Source organism: Copidosoma floridanum, unplaced genomic scaffold (assembly GCF_036245765.1).
Source record: "Copidosoma floridanum isolate Cflo_tuat_1 unplaced genomic scaffold, Cflo_Japanese_pri ptg000025l, whole genome shotgun sequence".
NCBI lineage: Eukaryota > Metazoa > Arthropoda > Insecta > Hymenoptera > Encyrtidae > Copidosoma > Copidosoma floridanum.
The window spans coordinates 3,042,548-3,062,319 of NW_028321902.1; the positions used below are offsets into that span (position 1 = coordinate 3,042,548).

At 40.3% G+C, this 19,772-nt stretch overlaps 1 protein-coding gene across 1 annotated transcript; it reads right to left on the minus strand.

The window, feature by feature from the left end:
• Positions 1–402: 402 nt before the first annotated feature.
• On the minus strand, positions 403–6,843 carry Amun (protein amun). The gene is made up of 4 exons (XM_014357153.2): positions 5,313–6,843; positions 2,701–2,797; positions 2,130–2,445; positions 403–2,017 (listed from the first exon to the last, which is right to left on the minus strand). The coding sequence occupies exons 1-4, from the start codon at positions 5,462–5,464 to the stop codon at positions 1,470–1,472; spliced, it is 1,113 nt and encodes a 370-aa protein (XP_014212639.2). The 5' UTR covers positions 5,465–6,843; the 3' UTR covers positions 403–1,469.
• Between the last annotated feature and the right edge of the window lie 12,929 nt (positions 6,844–19,772).

The following is a 19,772-nucleotide window of genomic DNA, read 5'->3' on the forward strand; positions in this document are numbered from 1 at the left end:
ATTTATTATTATTTTTTTTTTTTCGTATCCGTGTTTATTCACTAAATTACAAATATATATAATATATAGGTATGTATATTTATAAAATTTGAATGAACGCTCACGAGAAAGTGGTCGAGCAGTTACGCGCTCTCGACCCCTTTTTTTCTCCAGTATACATCTCATTCGCTCGGTACACATCATTTTATTTTACTTCTATTCATTTTTTACTTGATTTCGCTTGATCCGCTACAGAACTTTTACATATCGTTTCATCATTATATTTTACGCACTACGTTTTTTTTCTTTTAACTTGCTTCGTCGTCACGCTTGTTTGGGTATTGTGCAAAAATACTAGTTAAATCCCTGTACAGAAGTATTTTTATTCCAGATGTGTGTAGTATGTATTACCATGACTGTGCATTTACTTTTTTTTTTTTTTTTTTTAACAGACCAATGGGTGTACTATCGCGACATTAATTTTTAATAATCCACATTTGCTTCTGCATCTAAGATCCGTTTAATTACAAGGTATTTGGTTTGCAATACACTCTCCGACCAGCAACGTGAATTTTTTTTTTCCCCATCATTTTGCGCCTTTTTGTTTTATCCTCTTCTCGCTTACGCCATTCGCTCACTTGAACTCTCGATCTTCCTTTCAACACTCGTTCATACTCTCATTTGTTTAGGTATATAAATTATGGTAATGATTCGGTAATAGTTAATATTATCGCAACTATAATTTAATTTTTTTTTTTTCCATATTAATTAATATTATTAGCGCCACCGCCCTCGTCGCCGAACTCTCGAGAGACAACAAATTAATCCGCGGATCCTTGCTTTTGCTGCAGTGTACGACCAAGTGTTCGTTTCTTTAGTGGGGGTAACAAGGCTTTTGTTATCGTTAGAAGCTTCAAGTCACCAAAAAACGATTAAAAAAAAATTGAAAAATTAAATGACTCACAAATCATCACTAAAAAAGGGAGAGCCACCGAGGTGAGAGTCTAAAATGTAAATCACGTAGACGATTCTACTTTGAAAAGTGTATTATTAAAAATAATAGAAAAAAAAAATGATTGATCAAAAAGAGACCTGATTAATACACATGAAAAGCAAAGATTTCTTATTTTCATACAATTTCCACTGCCGATACTCCATGGTTGTAATTCCTCCGAATCTTCGAGCTGTAAACGGATCACTGTACGGATGCACTGTCAACAGTAATTCGATCCAATCCATTTCCAGTCTCTCGATAACGGCCACCACCACATTAATCCATAGTACTCTTGAATCTCTTGGTACGTCCGCAATGAAAAAGCATCGTCTTGAAAAAAACTCTCAAGTACGTATGCGACTTTTCGAAGCTCTCTCTCTCTTTCTCGCTTCTGTATGTTAAAGAGCGACATGTTCATCAATTAATAATTGTTGTAATCTTCGGCGAGTGAGGCGGTCGCGGCTGCGAGCGGCTGGATAAAGGCAGTGCTACCAGGTCACTTCTTGCTCTTCTTCGTGGGTGGCTCGTTGACCGAGTCCTGGGACGAGTCCTCCTCAGTGCCAGCCTCACTCTCATCCGTCGGCCTGGGGGTAGCCTCGTTGTTGCTGCTGTCGTCATTCGTGGGTAGCGAGTCATTCGTGTCTTCGTTCTGAATGCCAGTTGTAACCACAGCGTTGGCGGCACTGCTCGGCGTGGCGGGCTTGTCGAGCGAGTCCTCGGTAAAGGAAGTCGTGGTGCTGTTCTCGTCGAGAACCACAGACTCGCTTGGCACAATCGTCGCCGGCGTCTTGCCGTTCGAGACCGTAGTTGTCGCCGGAATTGTTTCTCCCACCTCCGTCGTCGTCGTGGTGGACGTGGCGAGCTCCTGGTTACTGTCATCCGAGGTCGCTGCTGCGTCACCGTTGGTCGGGTGCGAGTTACCGTTCTGTGTGCTGTTCGCGTCTGGTATACCGTCCAACAGCTCGGGCTTCAGATCTGAGGCCACGTAGTGCGTCCACAAGGCAAGCTCCACTCGGTGCGGACTCCAGGTTGTGCCATTTGTATCTGCAAGAACACCACCACCAAATGAGCACACATTTGATAATCATTGGTAAGAAGAAAAAAAAAAAAAAAAAAAAAAAAAAAAAAAAAAAAAAAAATCGGTAAAAACGCTCACTTTGTTTGTTGAGCCTCTGAACGGTGTTCTGGATGTGCTGGACAAAGTTGAGGTACTCCTTGGTCGTGTAGTCAATGCCCTCGATCTCGGGTATGGCCATGAGACACTCGTCGGCCATGAAGGGCGCGTTCTCGGGCGAGGCTGCCGCGAGCAGCGCCGAGGCCATTGTCGTGCCGACACCTTTGAGGTTCGACAGGGCAGTGATGGCCTGTTCCAGGTTCGGCAGCTTCTTGAATGCCTTTTTAGTCTCGGCCATCACCGCACGCGGGGTGTTCACCTTGATCAGGTACGACAACTGCGGGTAAAACTTGCCGCGCTGCAAGAGAAGAAAACACACCGATGTTGCGTTCGTTAAAAATACAATACCTCGGTTTTTTTTTTTTTTTTTTTTACACAGTTGGCCATCACTGATTGTCTAATCTCAACGAAATAATAAATGTCCAAGAGATAACGCGTTCAATGACATTTGACGTTACAATGAAGAAAAAAAAAGAAAAAAAAGTAGGTGACCACTATTTAAAACTTAGTCTTTTGGCAGTACAAAGAGGGGGACAAAAAAAAAGTTACTCACGATTTGCTTCCACTTCATCGTCTGCACCAATTCCTCGTGGTTCAAGTGAGCGTCCTTGCCTCGGGCTTTGATTTTCTTTGGAAGCTCATTTTGATACCTGAAACACAAACATTGGCGCAAAAAAATTATCATAAAATTCCACGAGCAAAAAAAGAAAACCACCCCCTTTCAACCCAAGGGCCCAGACACTTTGTACACGCATAGCCGTGTATGCTTACATCTTGAGAAGAGGGAGAGAAAGAAAGAAAAAAAAAGAAAAAAAGAAGGAAGAGATAAAAAAGTCAATCACCTTCGTTCGGTAAAACGAATACAGCGACGACGAAGAAAGTGAGCAAAACAAAACCAACCAACAGAGAGAGAGAGAGATGGATGCGAAATCGCGCGCGCGGGTGAGTTGAGCGCGTCGCAGGTGCGAGACAACAACGGGAGAGAGAGAGAGAGAGAGATCGCTCCTAAGCAACCTTGACACACAAGTCGCCGGAATAGGGAATGAAAACAACGGTATATATCGTATATACGTGCATGCATGCATGTATATGTATCCGGAGTAACATCAGCGTGCACCACTATATTCCGCCGGTGCAACAACCGGCCGGTCCTTGCTTCGCGGAGGTGACACGCGTGTGTGTATAATATTATACGGAAGAAGAGAAGCATCGGTTATTATACTTATACATTTCCTGTCGCGATCGAAAGTGAGATAAAAACACTTTTTTTCTTTTTTTTTATCGTTTGTGTATATATACGCGTTCGTGGGAACATGTGCTGTGGCACGCCTAATGAGGCGCTTGCGATTGTATATACACACGGAAAATGTCTAAATTTAGCTCGACGAAAAAAAAACGCGCTTTGTTTTCACGCCTTATCTATTATATGTCAAATCGGGAGAAAATTAAAACGTCATATAGATTGTGTTTTCAATTAGCGCAGTCGTTTAACTTTTTTACTCTCCCTCCCTCTACATCTTTTCTTTCCGATAAGGAATTTATACTGTGCTCTCTGTACTCACCAATACACGAGGGATTTTCAATAAATTGTAAAAGAGCACGTGCTAGTTTGCCATGCCGAGGAATTTTATTTTCACTTATTGCGTCGGTAGGTGGGGGGTTGTATAAATGCTATGGGGAGGGGGGGTCGGGTCAATGTTACGGTCGTCGTTGTGTTATCGTCTTGTCGTATCGCGTTGATTTTCGGAAATAAATAATGACGCATCGCGAATCGAGCTGATTTGAAATTGATGCTTAAATAATTGATCACGTTTTCGCTGATTACGAGTATGGGTCAATTAATGCACTCGTTTGTCAACTAGGACGACTGGTATCATTTATTTTGTTCGAATTGCACGTTTCTATCTCGCTTTATTAATGTCATGAAAATTTCGTACCAACTTTTAACAGCGAAATCATCGATTTTAGGTTTTCTTTCTGGAAAATAATTTGGACAGAGCAGGTGGAAACACTCGGTAAATTTACCCAACTTGTACATGATTAGAAAATTTCTTATACACGTGACTGAGTAATGGTGAGTTTTCGAAAGGTTAGGTGGGTGTTTAAGTAGTTGCACCAAAATGAGTCAAGTCGTATTGCCAACTCAGAGACGTGGGCTGGATTCCAAAAGTCAAGCTCATCACTCAAGTATACTAGTATAGCTTATATGAGTCGGAATACACCTCAAAAGCTGAATTTTCTCATTTCCGTAGAATGATGTTTATTTTGTTTGTTAACGCGGCAGAAAAGAAAAAACAAGTTTCAAAAGGCGCTCTCGTCACAGAAAATTCGTCGAGGCGCCAAATGAACCACGAACATTGGAAAAAATATCAAACAATATGAACAATTTTCACACATCCAAAGGGAAACAACTCCGCCAGTCGTCTGCCGTCGCTTCCCGAAAACTCCACGCGTGCAATTATACTTCCCGCATCTCCCTCTCGATTAACGTTAATTTCCCCGAAACAAAGACAAATAAAAATAAAAAAAGCAATCGATTACTTATAAACAATAAGGCACAAAAAAAAATGAATTCCCTTTCTCTCTCTCTGCTTCTTCGGATCGAACGAGGCACCAGCATCACACACAGACGAGCGGCGCAGGCAGGAAACCCCCACCATGCTTGGAAGAAGCCCCGCGCGCCCGACTCCCTCGAAAAACACAAGCAACAACCAACTCCCTTCAACCATTAAAAAAACAAACCAAGTCGATATCATCATCATCCCCCTTGTTGATATGTGCGTGTACAATCATCACGCGATTGGTGATCGTCAGCCTTTGGAGTTCATTGTCCGCCCGCGAGCGCGTCTACGTCCCGCTGGCGCCTCTCCAAACACCCTCGCGGTGTAGTTGTTCCAAAATCCCTCCCCCCCCTCGGAGGCGCGCGCGAAATTTCAAAAAAAGAAAAAAAAACAGCAGATTGATCGTTACCGGGTATACGAGGGAAAAATCGACGGCAAGTGTGTGCGCGTATGGGCGCAAGCGACGCGCGGCCGCAGTATCGCGCAATGGCGAGGCGATGGAACGAGCGCGCCGTCGCCGCCAGACAGTATATAATACACATCGTTTTTCGTGCACATACATGTATACACATATATTAGTGTGGGTGTTAATAAATATACTCACCAGTTGTCGAGTTTGATGAGCTCCTCGGGTTTCTTGGATTTGTGTTTTTGGGCCTTGAGGCTCAGCGCCAGTGGGTAAAGCTTGAGTACATGCTCGAACTGGGTGGCCGTGCCCTCGGCGAAGAAAGTCGCCGTGTCTTTCACGGAAGCCATTGCGTCCCTTTTTATGTGTATGATTTTTTATTTTATTTAAAATTTTTTTTTTTTTTTCAAATCACACAAACGTCCGTTACAAAAGAGCACGAGTGTCGTGTTTCACATCGACATGTGTGCCAATGCTGTGTGTGTGTGTAATTGAGAAACTCCGGAGTTGAGCCGTGCTACACCGGCCTGAAAATACACGGTACGGTCCCCGGCTGCGTTATATACAACACACAACGACGACTACTCTTTGGCTCCGAAACGCTGGTAGTAGCCGAAGATCGCCGCCAGGTGGCTACGCTCGAGCTCTTTTTCTCTCTCTCTCTCTCGCTCTTTCGGTGCGCGAGACTCTTTTTCCCCTCCGCTGCTTTGAACCTTCCACGGACTGTCGATGATGTGTCTTCGTACAACGTTATAATATATCTCTTCCGCACACTTGCATATAAACACGTATGCACACACACACACACACACTCGCACACTTCTTCGAATATACGTTGCCGACTATAGCCACGCGAGAAATTCCTCTTCTCTCTAATGTGGTGTCTCTCTTTCTCTCTCACTGCTCTCGCGAATCCGTGAATATAATGCGGCGTGGCGGGTTGCGCGGGGGGGTGGTATATGTATCGGCTCTCTATCCTCTCTCTGGACACACACGCGCGAGGAGAGCAGCCGCACACACTCCTCGGCTGCACCGCTGCTGCGGCAGCAGACTCCCCCTTATTGTGTATTATTTTCAAAAAAAACGCCCGAGAAAATCTGTTTGCCCGCGCTCTGCCGCGACAATTTTTCACGTTCTGCAGTTGATTATCCTCGTACGTTTGTTGTAAACATACGAACAAGCCGTGTCGGAAAAGTTTGTACCGGCTGATTCGGGCGAAAAACAAACAACAAAGGAAACAAGAAGAAGGGGGGACGGAGAACCTTGTGTATCTGTGTGTGTGTGTCTTTCTCTCACTGCGCTCCACCCCCGTATACTTATTGTACCGTGAGAAACTGACGTTGCCGCTGTCGCTCCACGATTATTTTTTTTTTTTTTTTTTCCCGTCGCTGCAGTGATTCTACGAATTATCTCGCGTGTGAGACATAATATCACTCGGGACAATAACGTAGATCGAATGCCACCGATGTCGTGTCCGTCCTTTAATTTTCTATGTACAAACAAAATTTCAATGGTTGATATTTTTCGCACACTAACTCGATATTAAATAAAAATGTACGAATGCCGCGCACAGCACGGACGAACTTCTTGCTTAGGACTGCCAGCGCTCTGTGGTGCCGTTGCTGGCTATACTCTCCACACTTCTCTTTCGCTTGCCCCTGCTGATGTGTTAGCGCTCGCTTGTTCGTTCGTTGGTTGGCTCGGGGCACGTATATACCGAGGAGCCGTATAGAGCCAGCGCAGCACATCTATGTGGCATAGTGTGTGACGAGAGAGCGAGAAGGCACGAGGCTCCGAAAACGCCGGGTGGGGATCGGTCCGATAGATGGCGCCATTGGTTTGTTGCCCTCTCGCTCTTGTCGCCTGATGAAGCTTTATTCGCTCTCCGTCTTTTCCTCGCCCCTTCTTGGCTGGGCTGTGTATGTGTGTAGGTGTACCGATCGCCCCTGCAGCGGATGGTCTCTCCCCTCTTCCGCCCATAGTCGACCGACCGACCCTATATATGTGTCCCCCTCTCGCACCGCCCACCGTAACGCTTGTACGGCTCTCTTGCAGCGCTCAAAACTCTCGATCGGTTCCCTTGTGCCCAAAGAGTGTGGCGCTACTCCACCGATTTGAGATTAATTTCGATTTTCCTTGGCTCGATTGTACTTACCTTGTAGCTTGTTTTTTTTTTCGAACTTGTCTTGCTCATGGTAAAATCGTTTTTTTTTTTTTTTAATTTATGTAAGCGATGTAAAAGTAATTTTCAATATCACGATTGAAAAATAATTTTTTTTTCAACTCTACGTTAAGCTGCATCGTTTAAGTTACAAACAAAAAACGAGGGTGAGAATGAATTTGGGAAATCGTAAAGGTTTGATTATTTATTAAGAGGCCGTAAAAATAATATTTCAAGCTAACAAAATAAAAACCATCCATGTACTTTTATGTGTCATTCACGTTTTTATCGCTATCGTTCGAATCGCCCCTATGTATGACAGCGCTAAAATGCGGCGTGCAAGCATCTTGTTTACATTTAATAAAGGCGCTGAGTTAGAAAGAACACAATCTCATGAACGGAGGAAGAGTCGTTCGGGCACATAATATGTGCAGTAGAAATAAAAGGGAGAAAATAGTGGAGACGGCAGCTTAAAACGCCGCTGGCGCGTTCTCTCGGGATCCATCGATGTGTGTTTCGCTCGCCTGCTGCGCAACTCTCCCCGTCCTTGTTGCAGTGGCGCGCAGCGTTTGCATTATGTATACGAAAATTTCGACCGTTGGAGCTGTCACTTTAACTCTCGTGTCTCTTTGGCCGAGCACATGCACGCGTGCGAGCACGCAATCCGCGCTTTTGCTTCCCTCAAAAGAGTGAGCGATCACTCCCTGACGCATGATGTTCTTTTAGGTTATGGCCAACTCGCGCCCCGAACGCATATACATGTATACGTTTGTTCTTTGTTCATAATGATTTTCTGTTGTATAAGACTGAAATATATTTTGTGCTCACGCTCTGTTTCCTACAATATTATTTTGTAATAAAATTCAACAATAAGATCGAACGTGACGTTCGAAAGTTCAAAAAAAAAAGGGACGGTTCATTTCGTTGTTTAACGATAAAAAAAGCGAGGGACAAGACGAGCGCTTTTTCTAAATTTATCCATGCTCTGTGCGCGTTATTATACGGCTGTCGGGGCTCTGCAGCCAGACCGCGCACAAGTATAGAAGAGAACGCGCGCTCGTTCGCTGAGCGAGGATGACGAAGCTCGAAAGCCGAGAAGGAGAGTGGAGAGCGAGGGAGACGAGGAGAGCCGAGCGAAAACGGGAACGCGGAGTCCGAGGTCTGCGGCGTGTTATATGAGCGCTGTGCCAAGCAGCAACAGCGGCGGAAAGTCGATTTTACACCCAGCTCTATACCGAGCGCTGGCCGCATGTGTACACCGCGTGCATGTACACCTCAAGCAGTTATTGTAGGTAAAGCGCATATGTTGGCTTAACTGACTTGAGCAAGGATACATATGGAACTGCGGAACGACTTGACGGTAATGATGAACGACGAACATATTTTTTGAATTATTATACAACGTACCGTGTAGGTTTTTTTTTTGCAAACATTCAAGAACCGAGTTAACAAGTGACTCTTAAGCACGCATGCGCTAGATGCTTGTCTACGGTGCGCTACCGCGGTGGGGTTTGGTTCTTTTCTTCGAAAAAGCTCGATATTGTAATATATAACAGAACACGAATAAGTACTTAACTTTCAACGTATATAATAAGGTGAAAGAAAATAAAATATTCCGCGACTTAATCATACCTTTCCCGAAAGTTTAAGTACTTTTTTCAACTACACGGAAAAAACTTGACTTCGCCCCCTGGGTATGTGTTGTGCTCTGCATAAGTTCACCCTTATTTGAATATTAGCAGTTAAACCGAAAATACAGGGAAAATTAAGGCTGTAGAATAAATTAATTTTAAAAAGTACGAAATATCGATGCAAGGTCGTGAGATTATTTAAGGAAGAAGGTTTCGTGACACCAGTGGGGAGAACCTATGTAATATTGTGACAAAATGAAAGTGACAAAAAAAAACTAGTTGAAAGCAAATTTTTCAAGGGAAAGCGGTTGGCGTCCATTTAGTGAAAACCCAAAGTTAATTGAGGTTAGGGCTTCGCTCTGCGCACGTTTAAAATGCATGCACAAACAGCGGCCGCTCCCGGCATTATCCTCCCCTCTGGTTTAAGCGCGACTTCGCCGCGCCTGATATTTCCGCCCCTACGGCGCCGATGGGCGATTGCGCCTTTTATACCATGTCACACACGCGTTGGATTCGCACGCTGGAATTCTGGTGCGCTCCTTCTCTCTCTTTACAAAGAGCACAGAATAGAACAGAGTGAAGCAAAAGCGCTGCTGCTGCTGCTGCTCCCTTCTTTTATAACTCTCTGGAGGCTGTATAGTGTATACGTGATGCTGTCGAGGCACGCCTCGTTCGCCCCCGTTCTGGACGAGGGGCGCAGGCAGCCAGGCAGGCCTTGAGAGGAGACGATGAAGTACACGATTTTCTTCTCTCCAGAGCCCGCCGAGTGTGTTCGCTCCCTCGAACGCTCTTTCTCTCTCTCAGGTTTCCCCGCGTGCCTCGCTCGCTAACTAGTGTACCAACTCTATACCTATAGGTATTTCTCCGTCCTACTCGCTCTCCCTCCCTGGGCTCGGTCGGTCGCTCGATCGCTCCTATATGTGCCAGCTTGCCTTTGCTGCAGCATGCTGCTGGCTGACTCGCTCAACTGGAAATCGATGCTAAAGCCTGGGGGGCACAGCCCCAGCCAACGCTTTCACGTGTAGGTTATGTTGCCCACATACATAACCTAAAGCTCACATGTAAGAGGCACGTGTAAGCACACGAATACCATACACGTAGCTGGTAAATGATACACATATATATGTATGGATGTTGCGGTGTGCGGCGGTGCTTATCGACAGTCGAGTCTCGTCTCCGGTTGGTCAATGCGGGCGGCTGCGTGCTGTTATACCTCGTGCACAACAAGCACATTCAAAACCCTCGCCGATCTGCCGCCAGTTTTCTAACCCTCCGCCCCACTTGCCGCTCGCTAACCCCCTTGAGTAAACTGATATGCCGAGCGCACGACTTATGTACAAATGATGTTTGCGCCGGCAGCATATATACCGGCTTTAATATAATTGCATTTGTATATATATCTGTACAGGAGATTAGGACACGTGCGCGCGCAGCCTTGTTTTTTTTATACTGGCATCGCGCAAAGTCGCGCAACAACGATCGTTCGTTTGTTCGTTCGTTCCTGGCTCACCTATATATATAATCTGTATATATAGTATTCACTGCCTACGTAAGCTGGTTTTTTCGATCTTTATTAATCGTTATATTTTAAGTTACGTACTATTGTAGCAAACTCAATTAAAATTCGTGAAAATTTAAGGTTAAAATCGGTCGAATTCCGCGCTCTCGAAAAGCTGCTTTATCAAGAGAGAAGATTGATGATTAACTTATGCGATGAGCAAAAGAGGGGGAACTCGAGACGGGATTTTCATGAGAGATAAAGCTCTGCGACTGCGGTATACAGTAGTTGTGGAGGGAGACAAATGATGTGTATATATATATATATATATATAGAGAGAGAGAGAGAGAGAGAGAGAGAGAGAAGAGAAAGGAGGGGAAGGTTGTATTTGCTGCTGCCAGCAGAAAACGTCCGCGGTGTGTGCGAGCGAGTCTCATGAGAGATACCTAGCCTATACTCTTCGAGGCTGTTTCGGGTCGCTTCGCCACTGGATGTTGTGTTGGCTTATGCTGTTTTTACACTCGCCCATACACTGAGCCGAGTGCGCTCTCTTCCCCCTTCTTGTTTGCTATACCTATGTACACCGAGCGATAACTTGGAAGTTTTTTTTAAAGTTGTTCGAACGTAACGTTCCAACTGCTGGAAGCTTAACGCTCGAGTGGTTTGAAATATTTTAGGATTGATGAAAAATGTTTTTTAAAACGAAATTTTTGTGTCACATGCGTAAAGAACTACTTAAAAACTATTTTACACCAATGGCTACGTATTAAAATTTAATAAATGTAAAAAAAAAATTATTCATCGCATACAACGATATTTAGTTTTCATGTGTGAATTTCAACTCGAATTTCAACTGCAATTTTGCTGGTAAGACAAGTATGGATAAATTGCAGAACATAATAAAAAAAAATTTTCGAAAAACCAATTAAAATAAAAGTACGGCGACCCGCAAGCGCACGGATCCGCTCCTTCTTAGTCATCAAGCTAATTAAAAAGCTCATCGCCGGGCGTGTATATATATATATATATATATATATATATATATATATATATATATATATATATATATATATATATATATATATATATATATATATATATGTACCCAAGAGCCCGGTGTGCCTCAGGACATCGCAGATCAGCACTCCGGTGTACGTGTATAATAAAAGTGGAGGCGCGGCATAACTCGCTTGAAAAACCACCTCGCGGAGCGGCTTGTATACTTATATACATTGTACTATACGCTTGCTTGCTTCGGTTGATGCTTCTTGCCTGCTGCAACAGCGGCAGCCTGCCGGTTGCGGCGGTCGAATGGAAAGTGCCGAGGCGCGGTAAATTTCCGTGCAGCCTGCTGTTCTCCGCTGCATGCCTTTTGAATGCTCTCTGGCATATACATATATTATATACTTATACGCGCCATCCGGTGGTGAACGTGGCGAACGCTGCGGGTAAATTCTTTTTTTTTTCCTCCCTTGTTTCTTTTGCGGATAAAAAACTTTTTTTACGGGTTTTTTTTTTTTTTTTTTTTTTTTTTTTTTTTTCAATTTTTGGTTAAAAAAAATTTGTATTTTCATAACTTTTAATAACTAAAAAATAATAACGTGCTCGTAACTTCTGGAAATTGCAATTCGTCACAAATCCAAAGAGAAATATACAATAAGTGGCAAGTTGTATGGGAAAACAAGGCAATTGATCTCAAAGTACGTACACATGAGGAAGAGGAAGAGGAAAGCGATAAAAGACAGTAATCAGTATAGCACGAGGGTGCAAAGATCGTCCTTCTTCGTGTGTCCTTTCGAGGAGTGGGAGAAAATAGGGTCGAGAGAGGTACGATTGTGCACGTACATGTGTCTCATATACATATACACTTGGTGGCACTTATTTATTCCATGCTCGTCTACGGTCTTTTTTACTGTTTCATAGGGTATAGGGTAGGACGCATAAACAGGCAATTACGATTCTTACGCCTAAAACTTTACCTTTTCCCTATAGTATACCTTGATTTCTTTGAAAAGTTATTCTAATGTTTTTTTGTGTACATGATTTCAACCTTGAAGATTAAAGTTATCTATTTGGTTTTTTTTTTTTTTTTGTTTTTTTTTAGGTACTATAATGTAAAAAGGAGAATTAGGATATTCGTCTACTGGTAAAATATTACAATCCTATTATTAGTATAATTAAAAAAACTTTCCCAAATCGCGGCTCCTTCCAACCCATACTTTTTTCGGTGTATACTTCCTTTTCATGACGATTTTCGACTGTTCTTACGCCCCTCTTTCTTTACTCAGAAAATTTACATATTAAAAACAAGTACTTTTGTCATTGGGTGCAGTGATATTACGGCATAATAAATTTTTAACGCGGAACCCAAAGCGATAGTTGGGTTATTGGGTTATCACCAAACCATTTCTTTGATAACAATAACCTGTCTACTAAGCAGTTAGTCTAAAAACATAAAAAAAACCCTATTTTTTTCATAGCCGTTTTATTTATTGAAAAAAAAAAAAAAAAAAAAAAATTTATGGCAACAAAGTTCTCCCATAAATTAACGTGATACACAAAACGATATTTCCCCATCCGTCATTAAAACCCGTACAGCATGGACAACTGAAAGAGAACTTTTTCCTCGTTCGAAAGATCATCGGGATAATCCATGTACTGTAAGCTGTATTCCTCGAAAACTTTCGCACCCTTCCTCTCGAAATTTCCAAAGTTTTCTCCATTTCCCTCGTGACCTCAGCGGGTTTTCGAAATTTATGACCTCGTCGCTTTGACGTTGCTATATTTAAATCACCAATATACATGCACTTTAGTTCCATTAAGTCTTGACTGTCACTCGAGCAGTCGAAGCTATACGTTCGAAACGTCAAAAACTTTCATATGAAAGACATTACAGAATATTGGAAAAGCTATCTGTTACTTACTGCCTATGATGATAAAAAAAAACCACTTTTGAACAGATAAACAGTATAGGCTGACGAGCAATTGGGCATTTTTCGTTGTATCGTTATTTCGTTATTTGAAGCTCGAGTATACCGAGAAACCAACCGGATAACAACAGTTTTGCCTCACAAAGCACCTCTACTGTACGTGTCGTCAGACGGAACGGAAACGACGGCCTTAATAAACTTGTATTTATATTTTTTTTCTTTCTTTTAAAGTCAACCGAAACGTTTTCACACGTAATATATAACAATTCGAGAGTTTTATGATGAAACGTAAATTTTTGGACGTATATAGTATACACGCTTCCAAATCAATCAATAAGGAATTATATCTTGGTAAATGCCAGAAGTTAAGTAACGTTAACGCAAATAATACTCGAATGAGTAACCCTTTATCAGGGGTTACTAGGGTTTATACCACATACATATAATAGTGTAAATTAGATGGTGAATTATTGGGGTTTCATTTCAATCCAAATAAACTTTTATTTGAATACGAATAGACAATATTTTGGAATGAAATAAATATCCATTAAATGTTACGTTACAACTAAATTATTTATTTGATTTAAATTAATACTTTATTTGAATAAATATTTATTCAATTGAAATAAACATTTTTTTTGTATTTAAATAAACGTTCATTTAGATTGACGAAATTTTTTTTTTAGTGTGGGTTTTTTCCTGCCCTGTAGGGCATAACCCTGAGTTTGATGCGTTACGGAGGGATATATTATTTGATCGGGAAATCAAAATAATTATAATTATCAAGTAAATTTCTATAGGGACACGTAAATTATTCAATCCGATTAGGTGAACTACTTCTTTATCGCACACATTTTGACACACTACTTTTGAAGTATCACAAGTAGAACGATAATCATAATCCCTGTCAAAGATACCGAATGCACCTATTCTGTGGAAGAAGTAAAAAAGAGCTTGAGCAGGGGATGGAAGGTGTTATGTTATGCAGTAATTTTTGAACAATGCATGGTGTTTAAATACGAGTAGAGTGTTTTTTTAACAATACCAATAAAGCTATGCACGCGCAGCTATGCAACGGCGTAGGTAAAAAACAATTGTTGTTGGGGGAAGGCATATCCGCTCGTTCTGCTGCCGCAGCAATACCCGTGTGGATATACATATATAGAAAAAAAAAAGCTCTGCGCTCCCATGGAATATATATTTGTCCGTACATCCATACAAATGTGTATTTTGATTCACTGTGAGATGAATTTTTGTCGGAAATAAAAGTGTGTGTGTGTGTTTATATGTGTATGAGCGATAATTTTTATTATTTACCCTGGATTTACCCATCGATGGTTTTGTACTTTTATGGTAGTACTTTTTTGTTTACGCAATAGGTATCCTAAAAAACATTTTCTACTCTTGGTCGTTAACGTGCTTTGTTTCTAATATTTAAGATATTATCAGTAATAGTACAGTAAAAGAAAAAAAATAATTACTATGAAAGCAGTTGAACGTTAAATGGATAATAAATAATAAAAATTTTGTATATTTATTGATTTAGTTGTATGTTTTTCATTTCCAAAAACTGCAAAAAAAATATACAAGCAGCATAATAAAATGTACCAAATTTTTTTCAAGATGCTTTACGCGAATCCCTTGTCCAATTAGCTTTATGTCACAATTTTTTTGGTGTGTTTGCACAGGGGCATTGAAAATCTATATTGAATATGATTAATGATTTGAATTAAGTGTAAACGTATTAATTTGTTTTTTTTTTCATCAAAAAAATTGTGACAGTAAGAAGATTTTTGGGTTTTTGATTTTTTTGAGCAGCTCAAAAACCGTCAAGTACACATAATTAAAAAATATATATAATTTTTAGTTCCGCATTATAACTCAAATAAAACAAGCAATATAACACATTACTCCTATACGTCACAATTAGAGGTGTTTTAGTGAATTGAACGTGTAAGTATTGTTCGTCGAACAAAAAAGAGGGGAGCCCGCGTGTATGCGCTCTCGCCTGTTGGTTTCTTTTTTGCCGCGTGTGCTGTCAGAGACTACGATATAGTTTCAATGTCTATCGTACATGTGTACGTATTCATGCACATGTATATGCAGCTGTAGTGGCCGATGGTGGCATGTGTTTGTTTTTGCCGGCTATCGACACGTGCTCCCACGTGCTTCTTAATGATCGTTGGACACTGTAATGGTTGGTATACGGATGTACGGGCGCGTTAATTGGCGGAGGGATTTTTTCTTTTCTAGGAGATCAAGGTTGACTCCTGTTATCTTATATAGCCTGCGGCTTTGTAATGATGGATTTTTGTGTTGATGATAATGTTATCATCAGTTATCGAAAAATCCAATCAGAGATGCTTTTTTAGCAATATAATTACCCTGTTTATTCAAAACGTGGGATTAATTTTCTCTTGAAGTGAGATTAATTCTAGTATTGACATTATCAAATATTTTACATAGATTTTCTAAAATTCTGTTTCATTTCGCAAAAATTTTCGAAATACTTTTTTTTTTCAACCGCTGAATCGAGTATTTCAGTCGATTCAAAGATTTTAATGTACCAAAAACCTATTCGTGATCTACTTACATATATATATATATATATATATATATATATATATATATATATCAGATATGATTTTGAAAAGGATTAAAAAAAATTTTGTGTTGCAATCGTCAAGTTTTTGGTTACGTAAATGCCTGGGGCAAAGAAGGAGCTACTTTGAAGTTTGGGTTGAAAAAACAGCTATTTATATTTGGGATGAAAACCCACTGTCTCGTTTTCATAATAAAAAAAATGTATCTCGATTTGGATTCAAAAACATGTAGCTATTTCGAATGTGGGAGTAATATGACTAACCTCATAAATAATATAATAGCAGTTTTGACAGTGAGAAAAAAAAAACCTTTTTTCGAAGTATCTTTTTCCGTTACCCAAACTTATGTTAAATACAAATCGAGATAGCTCTTTTATGTGCTCTCAAACGCCGTCATGGACAAATCAATTTGGCAACCATCATTTGTAATATTAATCTATAAACACATATTTTTTTTATAAAAAAAAATTTTAAAACCCATGATTCAATGAAAAAACCCTCCAGCTCGTTTGACCGATCGGCTGTAAACGAAAAGCAAGCCAGTTATAGAGGCCAGGCGTGTGTGTCATATATGCCGGCTCGAAACGAAACTTGCCCGTAATGCCCGTGTACAAACACATATACCCAAACCTATATATATATATACATGCATACAAACGATTGAAAAGAAAGAAGCTTAAAACAGCTTGCATGTATGTATGATTCCGCAAAAAAAAAAAAATTTTCAATTTACTATATTTTACCCTGGTTGATTTCCAACAGGGTTTAGTCAATTATCGGAGCCTAAAATAAAGAAGATTTGAGTAAAATGATTTCTTTTTTATCCAAACATTTTGAAGGCGTGTTTTAGAACATCCAGACCAGCATCTACTTAAAAAAATGTCTCGTATCAAGCCTGTGGGGTTACCACGATTTAAAATCAGTTCTATTGGGGCGTAAAAAAAGCTCGATTAAAATTTCCGTTCAGAACCCCCTCAAAAAAGATGGTTTTGTAGAATTGATCGTATAGTATACGGATGGAACGACCATACGATGACGACGACGACGCGCCACAGCGAGGCTATATAGATACACGGGTAGGTATAAGCCAGAGCCAACAGCCAGCAGGCGGACGACGCACCGTTATGTTCCAAGGAGAGGCTCTTCGAGCTCGAGTAGGTATATATACTATACACAAGAGAAGCTTCGCTGGCAGACGTGTATATATGGTACCTATATATACCTATATGTAGTTGGCACACAACACATTGGAAAAAGAAACGAGGAGCAACCAACATATATACCGCTTCTTACGTAGGTGGGTGGGTATGTATATACCTACCTATACATATAAATACGGGGCCCCAGCCCAGCGAAAGGGAATAAGTGTATATATATATTTACAACCAACAAGAGAGCATATAGGGAGATGGAAGATTAGGATCGCAGTCATCGCAGAGAGTGTATAGCCTGAGAAGTCCTCTCTCTCTCCCTTGTGTATGTGTGTATGTGTACAAAAGGAGCCCCTTTCAGCTGTGCCTCCATATAGCATTGCAGGGCTTACAGTATACACCGTGCGTATCTATATATACACGTACCAAAGGGGCCCCTTCCTTTTTGCCGAACGCTTAAAATTCAACCCTGCCGTGTACGCCTGCTGCTTTGGCTCACGAAACGACGGCTGCTACCTCTGGTAAGTATATATATAATATTGAAGCAGAGAGGCCCGCCTGCCTGCTGTGTATGTATAAAGCTGCTCCGTCGCTTGTTGGAAGAGAGATTCAGCTGCAGTGCGCGCTGTGCGTGTATATTTTTCTTTCTTTTCTTTGAAATGGGATTTTTTTCCCCTTTTTTTAACAATCGGGTTTTAGTTTGATTGATGCTCGATTAGAACGGGGTTTCTTTCTTTCTTATTTTTTATTTTTTATTTTTTAATGAGGTTAAGACAATGATTCAAATGGATGGGTGTCCACTGTTTTAGTTTTTGGGTATTTACCGTGGTTTTGGAGTTTAATTTCCGCAATATTGGGTACTTTGTTTAACTTAATTATTTATTTTATTTTTTTATTGTTGAGTCAAATTTGTAATCTGCTCCACTTTTTTTTCAAAGAGGGTTTCGGAGGTTATGACTATTTTGAAGATAAGTGGGTTATTGTTGTTTTTGTTTTTGGGTAACGTGGATTTGGAATTTCATTTTTGCGTCACCAAAAAAGTTTTTTTTTCGGTGTAAACTTTGTAATCTGCTCAAATTATGGTCGAATTTTCGAGTTAGGTTTTGTACGCCGTTTCAAATCGGTTAAACAGAAAAATTTTTATTTAAAATTGAAAAGACTGTCACATTTCTCATGTAACTTATAATTCACACGAATTTTACGTTTTATAATACAAAAATTTTGACGTACATCATGTAAAATTTAGCGATTTACATGAAAATTTTTATCATATGTATTAACAGTAAATTTAAGTTCGAACTACTGCATTGAGCTTTTTTTTGAAAATTAATAAAACACCTGTCAGAAAAACTGTGATCCTTCGTATACACATGTTCACTAGTTCCAAACTGCTCTACAAAAGCACAAACAATACAAGCGTTTTCTTTTTCTTTACCGACTTGGAGATAAACTCTCTTCAACGCACTGGGGAAAGCTCCCCCCCGCCCAAAAAAACCCCGTTCTATTTACGAAAAAGCTCTCGCTCTCGAAAAAGTGAGGGCGCGTTTGTACACAAAGCATACAAAAAGAAGAAGCCGAACAGAGAAAAAAAAGGAGAAGAAGAAGAAGAAAGAAAAAGGAAGAAATTCCACCGTAGCTCTTATGGAGAAAGGAATCAGACCCACTGCCATGGCCTCGGGAATTCCTGGGCCTATGAGCTGTTAGATCGTATTGTAGAAAACGATGACGGCTCCTCACGTATCTCTTTCTCATCTCTAGATTCTCTAGCAGTCTAGCATACACTTACAATGTGACCTGCTTAGATATTCAGAGTTTTCTAGTTTTTTTTTTGTTTGTTTTTTTGCTCTTTGCACCATACAATGTAGTCGGTGTGTACCTGTAGTAAGATGTAAAAGTGTATCGAAGAGAGTCATTTGGTGTTAACTTGTAACTTGTTACTGTAGTTAGGTGAATACTTATGAATGAATAGTTTTTACGCAAGATAAAATTTAACCTATAAATTATTGGTTATAAATATACTTAATGGAAGAAAGTCACGAAAAGTTATCGGAGTATTACAAGTGTATAGGAGATAGTCACTCAATGTTGACTTGTCACTTGCTATTGTAATTACGTGAATATTAAAATTTGTAGTTTTCACGTGGGACAATACGCAAACTTGTGCAAGAATTTCTAGATTATAAATATACGTTGCGAGGGTGAGTCACGGGGGTTATCACAGTGTATTGGAAAGTCATTAGGGGTTGAATTCTCACTTGATACCGTGGTTTAATTAATTGTATAAATTAGTAGTTTTTTTAGGTATGTGATATTATGCAAATTTAACTTATAATTTTAGATTATATGTATATTTAGCTAGTTGGGGCCACGGGGGTTTTCCGGGGTTAATTGTATTTAAATGAAAGTATACATAACATGTCTTATGTCTTTTTTAAAGTAAAATGATGAAGAAACTGGATAATTAATATTTAGTAAAATTAGGCTTAGTTCAGTTCCATATATGTTTTTACAATTAGATCGGTATGTACGTATGATGTAACCAAAAAGCCACGCTTCAATTAAAAAACTCAATTTTGTGACCCCCTTGGCGGAAAATTTCATTATTAACGTACTTACGAAAATTCTAAAAAAAAAAAAAAAAGGGAAAAGTTTGAATTTGATTGGATCAGTTAGAAATTCTTTCC

Excerpts from the sequence above, each read along its gene's own strand:
- Amun (XM_014357153.2), bottom strand. The coding sequence starts at position 5,464 with ATGGCTTCCGTGAAAGACACGGCGACTTTCTTCGCCGAGGGCACGGCC. Across the intron at positions 2,798-5,312 it reads CTCATCAAACTCGACAACTG|GTATCAAAATGAGCTTCCAA; the intron begins GTGAGTATATTT and ends TTTGTGTTTCAG. Across the intron at positions 2,446-2,700 it reads CGATGAAGTGGAAGCAAATC|CGCGGCAAGTTTTACCCGCA; the intron begins GTGAGTAACTTT and ends CTTCTCTTGCAG.